The sequence below is a fragment of the Mustela nivalis genome, assembly GCF_964662115.1.
Source record: "Mustela nivalis genome assembly, chromosome: 9".
Lineage (NCBI taxonomy): Eukaryota > Metazoa > Chordata > Mammalia > Carnivora > Mustelidae > Mustela > Mustela nivalis.
Genome location: NC_139028.1, coordinates 78391151 through 78404509, shown reverse-complemented (window position 1 = coordinate 78404509; position 13359 = coordinate 78391151). Strand labels below are relative to the sequence as shown.

Sequence of the window (13359 nt, the reverse complement as noted above, 5' to 3'; positions counted from 1 at the left end):
CTCCCTGAAGCCGGTCATTTAGTTACTCCCTAATCAGTTGTGTGTTCCTTCCTTCATCTTTTCCACAAACACGGCCCCTCTGAGCCCCTGCTTCATGCTCATCCGTGCCAGCCCAGGAAGACACTGCCAGGCTCCCCCCACCCCCGGCATACCGTCGGGGCAGTAGCAGCCGTCCACACAGGCGATCTCACTGTCCACGCAGGACGCCCGGGACTGGCAGGAGGCGGGGCAGCAGGCAATGCACTCGTTGTAGGTGAAGGACTTCTCCTTGCACTGCACGGCTGCGGGGGTAGGGGACAGTCCGGCTCAGGCTCTGCCAGGACAGACCCAGCCCCTACTCCAGGCCTTGGGGTAAGGGGAAGAAGGGCTGTGATCTTCCTGCTCCCCTATCCCTGGTGGGAGCACTGGATGACCAGGAAGTTGGCCAGAGCATGGGAGGCTCTGAGAACGACCCTTAGCTGGCTCTGGGACCCTAGGCCAGTCCCTCCACTCTGAGTCTGTCTGCTCCTCGGTCACAGGAGGATGGGGCCTCAGGACTTAGCTCTGACAGCTGTGGTTCTAAGCGGGACAGGACATTGAGCTGAGGCCCGAGGATGCCACCCAGAGCCCCAGGACAGAGCTCACGTGAACCCCTCCCTGCCCACCAGCAGGACGCCCCTACCGCATTGCCGGAGCTGGGTCCTCCAGTCCCGCAGCGGCCGCCCTGCCTGGGCACATGCTCGGGCGTACTCAGCCAGCGCCCGGCACCAGGTGGCTTCGTCGCCCACAGACCTGTGCCAGGAAACGGAGTGTCACACCAGAGCCCAATCTGTCACATGCCCTCTAGCACCCTCTGAAGTCTTCCAGGGCTCAAGGCAGCCCTCCTTGTGACGCAGCTAGGAAAGGGAGACGGGGAAGATATCTACACATATACAGATGGAGGCAGGACACCTGAGCTCCAGTCCCCACACTGCCATTGACTTATTTGACCCCGAAGGCATCAGTCCCCATTTCTGGGCTTCAGAGACTAGGGAAGCTCTGTCCCACCTACACAGATAGGAATTTCTGAGTTTTGTGAAGCCTATCCACCAGGGCCTGTGATTGTCAGGCTCAGTGGCCCACATGCTGAGCCCCCTTGCCTCCCTGTCCCCCGGTCCCTGCAATACCGAAACAGGTCTCCCCACAACCCAATCCCAGCTCCACTCTGGGCTGCCTACTCACTGGCAGAGATCGCTGGTACAGCTGGCTGTGAAGGGCAGAGGGCTGACGTAGGCATGGCAGGCATCAAAGGGGGGCCTCAGCAGTGCCTCACACCGGTCGTACACACCCTAGGGAAAGGGCCAGCAGCTGAGCTGGGGGCTGGCAAAGCCACACACAGCCCTTGGACTTCACCAGCCCCACACACCGAACGCCAATTTGAGCTCAGGAGAGAGAACAAGAATGGTGGAGACAAAAGGGTGGCACCATAGGCACAGATGAGCCTGGGCCCCTGCAATCAGAGACTTTCTAAGAGGTGGATAGGAAAGGAACCACCCCAGACACTAGAATGGGTAGGGGGAGGCACTCTCCCCAGGGTCCAGACCTGCATGGCTCCTGGGCTCTGCTGTAGACACGGTGGGCGAGGCAGGGAGGAAGTTGTAGGCCTCGGAGGCTGGTTGGGGGCCTGCTCCTGCCAGCTGTGCACAAACTCAGCCACGTCGTCGGTCAGCTTCCCTGGAGGTGAGAATGAGCATGACCACAGGGAGATGACGGGGAAGGGGCCACAGAGGGCTCTGAGAGAGGGCAGGGGGAGCCGAAGAGATGCCAAAAGGTGGGCAAGGAGTGGAAGAATCCAGCCTCCTGGCCCCCATCCCAGTCTGCATTTCCCAATGGAACCATTCTCCTGGAAAAGCCAGTAATAATAGGCAATAGAACCTGTAGTAGCTCCCTACTGCTCCAGCCTCGGGGGGGGGGGGGGGGGGGGGGGGGAGATAGATGTGAGTCTGGACAAGCCCCGGCACCTCCCTGAGCCTCAGCTCTCCCGTATGTGAAACAGGGCAGATAGTGCCCCCATGAGGTTACTGCAAAAACTGCATGTTAAGCATTCGGTATGCTGTGGGTGCTCAAAGAGCAGCCACGATTTGGCCCTGTAGGCTTCACTCGTACTTCTTACCACACCTCCACAGGCATCTTCAGCTCCCATGGGGCCCTTTCTCATCCGGCCTCTCTCCGGCCTTTGGCTCCCTGCCCCCGGAACATACTCATCTTGTGGGGTCAATCCCCCCTAGCAAAGTGCCCTTTAGACCCTCACACAACCCTAGTGTGTATGGGCTCTCCTTGTGACTGTTCTACAGATAAGGAAACTGAGGCTGAGTGGTTAAGAACATGCCTGAAGCCACACACTGGGTAGGAAGGGGGGGGGCGGTCCCTGGCCTCCTGCTGTGTCTTCAGTATCTCCAGCCCAGGGTTCTGCCCCAAGGCCTCTCCCGCCCAGCCCAGCCTGGCCCATCCCCTACACCACCCAAAGTCCTCGGAGGCCACTTGCCCTGCTCCTCACCATAGCTGGTCACCAGATCGTCCTGGGGGTCAGCATTGTTGTTCCCACACAGTCCATGAGTCCAGCCCAGGAACTCCGGGCTCATCTTGATGTAGACGGCTGAGGCACCGTCCCAGGCCAGCGTGAAGGCTGACTGATGCCGTACAAGGATGTAGCCGGCCAGCCGCTGCAGACGCACGCTCCCCATCGCCTGTGGCAGTTGGACCCTGCAGGGCATGGCCCAGAGCTTCAGGCTGTTCACGCCACCTCCACTCATCCAGTCCCTTCACCAAAGGACCTGTTGTCCTCTGCCTTCAGGACCCATCGTATACCCAGCACCCGCCTGAGCAAATGCCTGGTAGCATGGTATCTGCGGCCCCCACATCCCCTCCCCCTGACTTCCCCTGTATCTGAAGTCCACCATTAGATAGGGATTCTTTTGTCTTCAGAGTTTAAAGCTTGCTTTCAAAATTGCAATTTCCCTGGCAGGGATAAATCTTAAGAGTGAAGCCACCAGCTCCTCTCTCCTAGATGGGAGAAATGGTAGAAGCAGACACTGACTTGGTTTGGTTTTGGGGGTGGGGAGCAAGAAAGGGGGAGGAAGAGAAAAGAGCTGAGGGATAAGGAAAACTGGGAGTGGAAGAAAAGAAGCAGGGTCATAGCCGTCCCAACCACATTCCCAGTTGTATGGGACAGGGTCTCCTAGCTTGTCTGGAATGTGTCAACTTTCAATCCACCTGAAAATCAGGGAAGAAAAACAAAAACAAAAAAGGGTCTAACCGGCCAAAATTGGTACCCAAAGATCCATATACCAATCTTTTCTTCACAGGAGAAACCCTTGGACTTTCAGTTTTACACTCGGCCCCAGAGAGCTTGGTTACCCAGTTTCCAGATCTGAAGCAGGAAATGAGAACGGGAAAAGGGTCCTCACAGGACGACTCCTTCTCCCCACCCAGCAGCAGCGTGACAGCAGACAGCAAGGGAAGGAGAGGACAGTGAAGACAAGATAATGGGAAAGATTTCAGAACCACAGTCTGGGCCATGTGGTGTGGGGGGAAGAGTCCTCATTCCCCTGGTCCCAGACGTCCCTGACGTCCCAGCAAGATAAGTGACATTCAAATGACCCTTTGTCATCAGAAAGGTGAAACTGTGCTCAGTATCTGCTCTGAGGAGGCTTCAACTTGTATGATCCATTCAGGAAGAGTCCCTCAAAATTGTGAAAGAAAAAAAGTAAGTATGCTTGTAGTGGTATATTCTCAACTATCTGGAAAATTCTGCTATTGGCCCAAATACCCACTACCTGGAAACCCACAGGGTTTCTCAAAAATCTTGAGGGACTCATTTTTCTTTAAACCAGATGACAAGAAACCCAGCTGGCCTGCCCATATGTCGCTGCCTTGACAGTGGACAATCCGCTGTTTGCCCCCAGAAAACGGTTTTCTTCAGGTTTTCGAAGGAAGGTGCTCACCCTCCCCCACCACCAGTGCCAGGGAGCAGGCGAGCTCAGGGCAGGTGTTACAGTTACCTCTCGCCTCCGTGGGTGACCTCCTTGGCCAGACGGATCTCCTGCTCGCCCGCAAAGAAGAGGCTGACCGACCTGGAGCAGGCGTAGGGGGAAGAGCCACACTGGGGGTCGTTGTGCACCTGGTTGCGGGGGTTAGAGGTCACTGTGCAGGGTTCCTGCCAAAGGCCTGGCCCTGAGCTTCTGTTCTGAGCCCAGAGACACCCTGCGAAGCTCCCACTTGATGTAATCACCTGCCCTCCGTGTGCCAAGCACCCCACAGAGGAAATAGCTGTGGTGATACACATCTCCCAGAGGAGGCGACTGATATTCAGAGAGGTTTAGTGATGAAGGTCACACACACACACACACACACACACACACACACAGCCAGGATTCCATCCCAGGACTGAAGGCTAAATTTCAGTGCTCTTTCCAAGACATTGAGCTGTCTCCCTATTTCTGAGTTTTTCATTTTTGTAACCCAGATTTTCCCATCAGATTCAAAGCCAAGTTAAGCACTCACACCTTCTGACACAGAACACACACACACACACACACACACACACCCCTCATAGATTCACCGGGCACTCTCATGCACACACTATAAACACACACTCCTACCATGACCCTGGCAGGCTAGGGGGACGGTCTAGTCCTTCCCTGCACCCCCGGCCACACATGTCACTCCCGTGCTGCCTGTCACGTGCCTGTCTCCTCTGCCTCCTCCTCAGACAGAACCTTCACCTCAAAGCCAGGAGACCCAAGAGAAGGGGGAGAACTGAGGCTCCCAGGGCTTAGGGAAAACCTTCAATGTTTCTCTTCCCAGTATAGAAACCCTTCCACTAGATTACCTTAAATGTGTTGGAGCAGGCTGGAGTTAGGTCAGCTGAAAGTGGGGCCTGTGAAAGCCACCCCACGGTCTAATTAAATTTTTCAGACTTTAGATCATGACCCACAGTAAGAAATATAAATATATACATATATAAATAAAACAAAAATGTTACAAAATAATATTCACCCCTGTTAATGTGTAATTCATCCACATTATATTTTCCATTCTCTTTAGTTTTTTTTTCTTTTTTCCTTCTTTTCTCCCTTTCTTTCTTTCTTTCTTTCTTTTTCTTTCTTTCTTTTTTCCAGGGAGCGGGGTGCTGGTTATAACTCATTAAATTTATTTCATAATCCATGAATGCATGGCACCCCATTACTCTAAGTAATTATAACATAACCATCACGAAATGACCATCATGAGAAATCCCAATGTGTGATATGCCAAGGCAGAGAGGACAGAGTTGGTCAGCCCATCCAGGGTGCGGTACCTTGGCAGCCCCTTGACAGGTCTATGCCGGAGACAGAGGGGTATACTTGCCAGCAGAGGGATGACAGTGAGCACCAGGACCTCCCCAAACTCCCAAGCCCCTGGAGCTAGCTCAGTCTTAACCAAGGTGCCCCTCAGCAGAGCTGGCTCCCCAAGCAGACTTCTCTCCAGATGGAGGTATACTGACCTCCACTCAGCGCCCAGGGTAAACATGGAAATCAGATCTACCTGACAGTGAGTCTCATGCATGTGTTCATAGACAGCACTAATCTGGGTTCTGGGAACACCAAATGGGAAGACATGGTCCTGCCTAGAAAGCTTCTATCCAGTAGAAAAGACCAACCTGGAAACAGACCTTTGTAAGAGAAAGGCATGGACCATGCAACAATATAGAACTTTGGTTACACAGAGAGCAGTCCCTGAGCCAGGTTAGGAGGTCAGTGCATCCAGGAGGGCTTCTTAGAAGAGAGAACCCTGAACTGAGTCATCCAGGACCTCTACCATTTCCTCAGAAGCATGATGTTCTTTGTTATCTCAGGTCCTTAGCACCCAAATTCCCTTTACCTAGAATGTTCTTAACTCATCCCTCTGACCCTTCACTTGGCTAACTCCAATTCATTCTTCAGATCTCAACTTCAGTGTGACTTCCTCTAGGAAGTCTTCCCTGATCATTATCCTTCCCAATAAACAAGGTTAAGCTTCCACCACATGCTCTTCTAACATTTGGCATTTCTCCTCTGAAGCTCTGTTACTCTTGAAATGATTCATTCAGCTTGATGTCTGTTTTCCCCATTAGACTGTGAGTTCCACGAGGACAGAGACCACATCTGTATTATTGTCCACAAGGCCACTACCAAGTTTTATGCCGGGAAGAGTACAGATAGGTGACTAACACTTAATGCCAAGTGACTAAATCAATGACTGGCCAGGAGCAACCAGGAGTAAGTGGGTAAGAGAGAACTGAGGAGCCCCAGCTCCTTCCAGATGAAGACTCTCTAACTATGACAAGCAGAGCTCTGGCCAGCACAAGCTCCAGAGCCTCATGCAACCTTCCTAGATTGGCAGGGTAAAGAAGGCCTCACCTGGATGGAGAAGGTCTGCCCTTCAGGCTCATGGCGCCCCACCAGGGTGTAGCTGCCCTTCCCGGAGAGGTAGTAGTAGAGACCATCAAAAGTCTCCACGTGGTGCTGTCCCCATGCCCGGCAGATGCTGTCCCGCTCAGGGCCGGCATTGTACACTGTGCCAGAGAAGATAGAACCGTGCAGCTGCAGTGGGCCTCAGGCCACAAGCTAGCAGGACCAGCCCCTGCCCCTCCCAACCTAGGACCCCCAGGCCTCAGGCCCCCAAGCTTTCCCTGTACCCATGGCCCATACCAAGGCTGGGACAGAGTTCAGACCCACCCATCTGACAGCGTGGTCCTGTGGCATTGAAGCGTCTACAGTCACAGAAGGCTGGGTACACACACTCTCCCCCGTTGAAACAGGAGAACAAGTCTGCAGGGGAGACACAGAAGGCACCCCCCCATTACGCCAAGCTGGGCAGAACCCCGGGATACATCGCCTCCCTCATGCCAGGCACCTGACCCAGCCCTCCCAGAGCTGTGTGGCACTCAGATCCCCACCACAGGTGGGCTCAGCCTTCCTCAGTAGCTAGCCTTAGTGGTGGCACCAGTAGGGTGCCTCAGATCTGGCTGCCTGGCTCCCTCCCTGACAGGGAGGCAGCATGGGGTCTCAGAGTTCCTGTCCTCAGTGTGTGTCAAGTGACCCCGGGCTATCCCCACCTGGGCCTTCAGCTCTCTCTGCTTAAAGTTCCTGGCTGCCACGCAAGGCAGACTGAGTATGGAGCATGCGTGGTAAGCAGGGAGACTGCCCAGAAATCTTCAAGGACCATTCTTCCTCACTGTTCCTTAAGCTCAGGGGAAGATAACTAAGCATGACCCAGGGAGTGGGGAGGTGCCTCACATTGAGAAGATGGTAGACAGAAAGGCCACAGAGCACAGAGCACAATAAGACAGAGGGGAGCAGAGTGTGGTGAGGGAAGGAGCCAGGATGCAAGAGAAAGGGCCATGGACACCGGAAAGGGTGAGGGGAGAGGCCACAGAAACAGGGTGAAGTGGAGAGAGGAAACAACCACTAAACAAGGAAGCCCAATCTCACAGGCATCAGACAGCATGAGAGGGAAAAGCCACAGGGCCATACGAACAGGACACTGGAGAGGAAGCTCTCTTCAGCCAGCAAGGAGAAAGCAAAATAGAGTTGGGAGGCCAGGCTGGGGAAGGTGGTAAGGAACCCCTTGCAGGGCAAAGAGGACCTAGGAGGCCCTGAGGAGAGCCTAGTTTGGCCTCACAGCTTCTCTGCGGGCCAGGGCCCTCCCACAGGCCACAGGGAGGGGGTCACTTACAAGATGGCGCACATTTGGCCCGATGGAGCCGCCTTTCCCAGGAAGACATGGCCAAGGAGTCCAGGACTTCAATCTCCTTTTAAAGACGAGGAAGAGAACTCAGGGAGGGATTTCCTAAAGGTCATGGCCCTTCCTGGAGGAGGGAGGCCCCCAGCCACTCCACTTCCCCAGGCCCACCTGAGAGGTCTGGGAGAATTCTCAGGCCTGCCCTAGGGGAGCGAAGGTGGTTTTTACCCTCCAAAGTGGCATCTTGGCCGCCTGAACATATTCGCTCCCCTCCACGCTTCAATATCCCCCCAGCCTCCCCTCTCTTCTTCCCTCCCTAGTACATTTTTGAGTCCCCCACAGCCCAACACAAAAACCCCTGATCTGGAGAACAACTGTTTCCTCCTCACCACAGAAACCACACAAAGCAGGCCTAGGAAACAAAGGCAGCCCCTTGCCCCAAGGCAGAGAACATCTCACCCCATCTTCCACCCCAACCTTCCTCATAGGTCACCACCCACGGTCCTCAGAACTCAGCTCCAAGCCAGGACTCTCCCTGATACCATAAATCGGAGGAGGACACAGGCAAAGTTAGCTGAGAAATCTATCTTCCAGGCCAGAAATCCCAACACGTGGTCTCTCCAGATATAAACCACTTGAAATTAGAACTATCCTGAACATCAGGTGTGTCCAGTCACCACAGAGCTAGCTGACTTAGATACCTGGGCCCCTAGTCTGAGATGGTTCATATCATTCATATCACCTGGCTCTGGGGTCTGGGGCACGACAAGCTCCTCCCCTCTCAGAGCCCCAGGCTCCCTGTTTCTATAGATTACCAATGTAAATGGGACAAAGTCCCAGCCCTCAGGGAGCTCATGTTCTTAGTCACAGGGCCAACAAGGCACCAAGCACACTGTGGGTATCTGTCTCACGTGTCTTCCTCTGCCATCTCTACATCCTCGGGCAGAATCCCCAGCCTCTGGCCACAGACTTAGAACATGGAGAAGATTCAGAACCCTTTGTCCCTGGAGCCCAGCCTCAGGTCTTTGCCCCTCCTTGGTGGGCCCAGTCTCTCTGCCTCATCCCTAGGTACTCACCACCTCCCTTTTCACTGTCCTGCTGACCCCTGGGAGGTCACTGGCCCCTCCTGGGCCTTGTCCCACTTTGGTCTCTGGTTCCTAGGTCCTCCCCAGCTCTCCTTACCCTGCACACCCAGCCTGAGCCCCAGGAGTCAGGCTTCCCATCTTTGTCGTAATCGATCTCACAGGGCCTCAGAGAACATGGGAAAAACGATCGTCTTGTATCCCACAGGCCCCAAAGAGCTCTTAATGAAACCTAGTCTTTTTGTCTCTCCACTCCTCGCCCCCACCTCAGATGTGGCTTCTGAGATTGGTGTTAATGAGGGCAAGATAGCACTACAGAATCAAGGCCATTTTCCGGAGAAATTTTTAAATCCTGCCCAAATGATTCATCTTCAGTATAGATCAGAAGTTTCTAGTCCTTTTGATGCCAGGAACCTCTCTGATAATCGAGCAAAATCTATTGACCCAATCCTAGAAAAAGGTGTATAAATACATAAAACGAGACACAAGATGACAAAAGACATCGACTATATTGCAATATAGTTATGAAAATATTTTATAAAAATGTGTGATTTGGTACTATTTGTCTTGTTTATTACTACATTAAACAGCGAGGTCTAACAATGGGTCTTATCATGGCCAGAGTTTTGAGGTAGTGAGTATAGAGGAGATCTGGAAATACCAACAAGTGTAAGGTGATATGACAATATCTGTGATTTCTCCTGGTGACAGTCACAGACACTGCTACTGCTGTATTGTGGTTTGTAGCCTATAGGCATAATTAAAGGGAATGCTAAATTTCAGTGAAATTGAGGTTCCTGTAAATAACAATGCATTTTTCCCCCATCCTGCTCTATACGATCAGTTCTCTGGAGAATGGCTGTGCTCTGTAGGAATGTGGAAGCCCTGAAATGAAGGTTGCTTAGCTGCTGGTCTGGGACCCCCACCCTTACCGATGAGGTAAGTCCAGGCAGAAGCCCTTGAAGGATCCCCGGGTTCACTTTCTGGCTAATGACTTCATTCCCCCACACCCACTCCAGTGGGTTTAAAGGAAGGCCATTCCAACCCCTTATTTGCTCTAAGGAGAAACGTGAGAAACCTACTGGTGTTGTCTGTTCCAGATGCTTCCCCAAGGAGAAGGGAGGGAGGCCTACCCTGGAATCCAGCAAGGAAGGAATCCTGCCAGGGGAATAAGGTGCTTGGCTGGGGGTCATTTTCTCCACCAAAACAAAGGGATTCCTAGAGTCCTGTGGGGCATTTATGTTGTGGGGCAACAGGCTGGCTCCACCAGTAGACCTTGTTTCACCTGCTTCCTGGGGGCCCCAACAGGTTACCCACCTACCTTGATATCATCATATATAAAAAGAATAACTGGGCGCTTGGGTGACTCAGTGAGTTAAGCATCCAACTCTTGATTTTGGCTCAGGTCATAATTTCAGTGTTCTGAGATGGAGCCCGGTGGTGGGCTACCTGCTTCTCTCCCTCTCCCTCTGGCCCCCCCAACCTTCTCTCTCAAATAAAATAAATAAATAAATCTTAAAACAACATCAACAACAAAAAAACTATTTTCTTTCAACTCAAACTGCATCCGACTGTGATTCTAAAACTTGGGACGTGAAAAAACGGTCAGACGAGAAATCAAAAGCCTAGATTATCTACCACTTACTGAATAAACAAGTTCTCTTCCTGCCTTCAGGGTCTTCCTACCTATTTCTAAAGGGGAGGTATTGGAGGCACACTGTTTTCTATTATAAATGATACTCCCCAAACTGCTGGCACAAGGAGCTGCCCAGAGCAGATCCCTAGGGCCAAGGTGCGTGAGTTGAGGGTCAAGGTGTTCTGGGGGATCTGGCTGTGGGGTGGGCGAGATTTGTAACGCATCTGCCATCGTAGAAAAGACGCATGCGGGACAGGATTGGAAAAAGAGCCTAAGTCACCTGATCCAGAGGCAAAACAAAAATGGTCTCTCCTCTCAAAGCACCCCTGCTGCTCAAGGTATGGAATAGGGCCTCTTATGGGGTTTTGTACCTCCCCAGACCAGGCAGGGACAAGAGAACTCCACCTTCATACTTTCACCCCAGGACACGGGAGAGTCGGCTATGTCCTGATTGCATCGTAGTACCCTCCTCCCCAAATAAAACACAGCAAAAACAAAAACAAATTGAACTGACCACAGGGTCCCAAGAGATGAGTGAAGTGGGAATACAAGCGTCCCGTGAATTTGCATACTTCAGACATACACTAGGAACACTGTTCCCTTTCAAATAACTGCAGAGACAACCTTCCTGCAACCGACAGACCTCCTGGCCAGCCCCAGTCCCAGACAGAGAGAAGCCCCTCCCCGTGTAAGCCTCCCTTCCAGGCCTCCTCTCACCTGGCTTCCCATCACTGTTGCTGTATCCTCCGTGGCAAGGGTCACCTCCTGATGTCTGTGGCGAGATAAGAAACAAGCCTAACATCGGGGAGGGGATAGGAATGGGACAGGCCTCCCCACCACCCCAAGGGCACCCCACCCTCCGCGCTAAAACCCTGGGGTCCTCCATACCAGGAATAAAGGAGGGAGGCCTGGGTGGGGCAGCCGCAAGCTTGCGCCTACTCACCTGGGCTTCTGGGCCGGCTCGGGTGGCTGCAGCTGGCCGTCACCGTGGACTGTGGGTGCTGCACCTGGGGACGATTGCGCTCCACTCAAGCCAGGCCTCCCTTTGCTGGGTCTCCCACCACCTGTCCTCCCCACCTGCCAGGAAGCCTCTTCTTCATCCCCCCCAATTCTCTCTCCTTATAGACTTCAACCCGTTCTCCCCCTCTCTGGCCACCTCTCCAACAGGGGTCTCCCTCTTTCCTCTTACTCTCTGTGCCCCAGTTCTCTCTAGCTCCCCACCTGGGTCTCTTCCATCCTGACTAGCTTGGGACCCATTCTGCCCACCTCCGCAACACCCCCCCCCCCCCAACAGGCTGTCGCTGGCCTCTTTTTCCTTCTGCGCCCCCTCCGACCCTCTCCTTGGCTATCGCCCTGACCTCCCTCCCTCCAACCTCTTTTTCTTCCCTTTCTAGAACGTGCCGAAGCCCGTTCCCTTGAACATTCTCCCGACCCCCTCCTCCCCTAGTCCACACCCCTCTCACCGAGAGACTGCACCGGCAGGGACTGGCCCCCCGGCTCGCCCCCCGCCAGCCAGATGCAGGCCAGAAGAAGGCAGAGCGCCGGCGTGGTGGCTCCAGGGGCCAGGGACCCCATGGGGTGCAGGGAAACTGGGAAGCCTGAGCGCAGGGCCGGGTGGGGGGGCCCAATGCCTGTCCTTGCGAAGGCAGGGTCACATCTCCACTCCGTGGCCACGGTCCCTTTCGCTCTCTCGCCGGAGAGTTCCCTCGGCCCCTCCTCCCAGGCGCTTGGCTCCTCCCCGAGCTAGAGTGACTGGATGGCTCAGCTCATTACCATAACTTAGACGCCAGCCTTTGCCCTTTTGCCCCTCTCATCCAGTGGCTGATCCTTGCCAGAGGGGTCTGGATTCAGATCACTGGGCCCTAATACCCTGGGGGAGCAAGTGCAGCTCCCAACATCCTTTACTCCTCAAAGATCCTCAACTTAGAAGCGTGGGTCTTGGCAGGTCCTTCCACCAGACACCCCAGGCACTTGTTTGAGTGAGTCTGGTCTTCCACTCTCCTTTCACAGATGCCCTGGGACATGCCACTCAGTGGTCAGTGGCACAACCAAGGCTCAAGGCTGCAGAATTCTGGCATGTGCTCCCACCACTCAACCACTACAGCTTCCAGAGCCCCGAGGCCCTACTCTACCCCCACCCCCATCCCCCGTTCTGAGCACCTCTAGGGAATGGATTGTGACTTAGTCCTCTGTATGCCCAGCACTAGTTCAGGCCCCAGCTCAGAAAGCCTTGACTGAAACACAGAAGTGCGTCACACTCCCAGATTACTGCTCCCCTCACAACCAGACTTTAACCACAACAGCAGCAGCAACAACAAAATGGAAAACAGCGACAAAACCAACCAACCAACAAAAACCACTTTAATTTTGTGAACAAGATACACTCCCTGTCCAGGAAGAATATTTTAATGCCAGTGGTGGCCCCAGGAGACCCCTAGGCAGGGATATAGACTTGGGAAGCATTCATTCATTCGTCCATTCAACAAATTTGTTGAGCATCTATTTCTTACCACACAGTGTTCTGGGAATATAGTGGTAAATAAAGCACACTTCCCCACACACAGTATTTGAAGCCATAGGCATAGATGAGAGGAAGAGGAGGGAGTCGAGGATGGAACCCTGGTCAGGGAATAGATGAAGGCAGGGGAAGCTTGAAAAGGAACATTCATAGGAGAGGAGAGCAAGGCCTCAGTGCCATCCTCAAAACCAAGAGGGGAAGCATTTAAAGAAGGAGAGAGTCTGTGGGAGTGCTGCTCATGGAAAAGGACTGAAGTGGCTAGTGGATGCATTTCCCTTGTAAGGCCATTTGCCACTCTGCTGGATTCTAACTGTGAAATAACAGCCATATGACTTAGTGAAGAGATGTAGAGAATCAACAGAGTAAGCTGGAGGGGAATATATTTTGAGTATCTTTCCTGG

General features: G+C 53.4%; 1 protein-coding gene across 2 annotated transcripts in view; it reads right to left on the bottom strand.

Moving 5' to 3' along the window:
• Positions 1–13359, bottom strand: part of OTOG (otogelin) — a 141560-nt gene that overhangs the window by 64633 nt on the left and 63568 nt on the right. Inside the window, exons 1-12 of one of the 2 annotated variants that reach the window (XM_082683239.1) lie at positions 11904–12131; positions 11384–11447; positions 11158–11212; positions 7717–7792; positions 6717–6809; positions 6399–6553; positions 4020–4138; positions 2516–2721; positions 1562–1692; positions 1201–1307; positions 662–771; positions 153–281 (exon numbers count right to left, since the gene is read on the bottom strand). In XM_082683239.1, the coding sequence (XP_082539365.1) occupies positions 153–281; positions 662–771; positions 1201–1307; positions 1562–1692; positions 2516–2721; positions 4020–4138; positions 6399–6553; positions 6717–6809; positions 7717–7792; positions 11158–11212; positions 11384–11447; positions 11904–12015 (1357 nt within the window). In that variant the 5' untranslated portion in view covers positions 12016–12131. Of the gene's footprint in view, positions 1–152; positions 282–661; positions 772–1200; positions 1308–1561; positions 1693–2515; positions 2722–4019; positions 4139–6398; positions 6554–6716; positions 6810–7716; positions 7793–11157; positions 11213–11383; positions 11448–11903; positions 12132–13359 lie in introns of those variants that run through there. The other variant, XM_082683238.1, reaches the window with a different exon arrangement.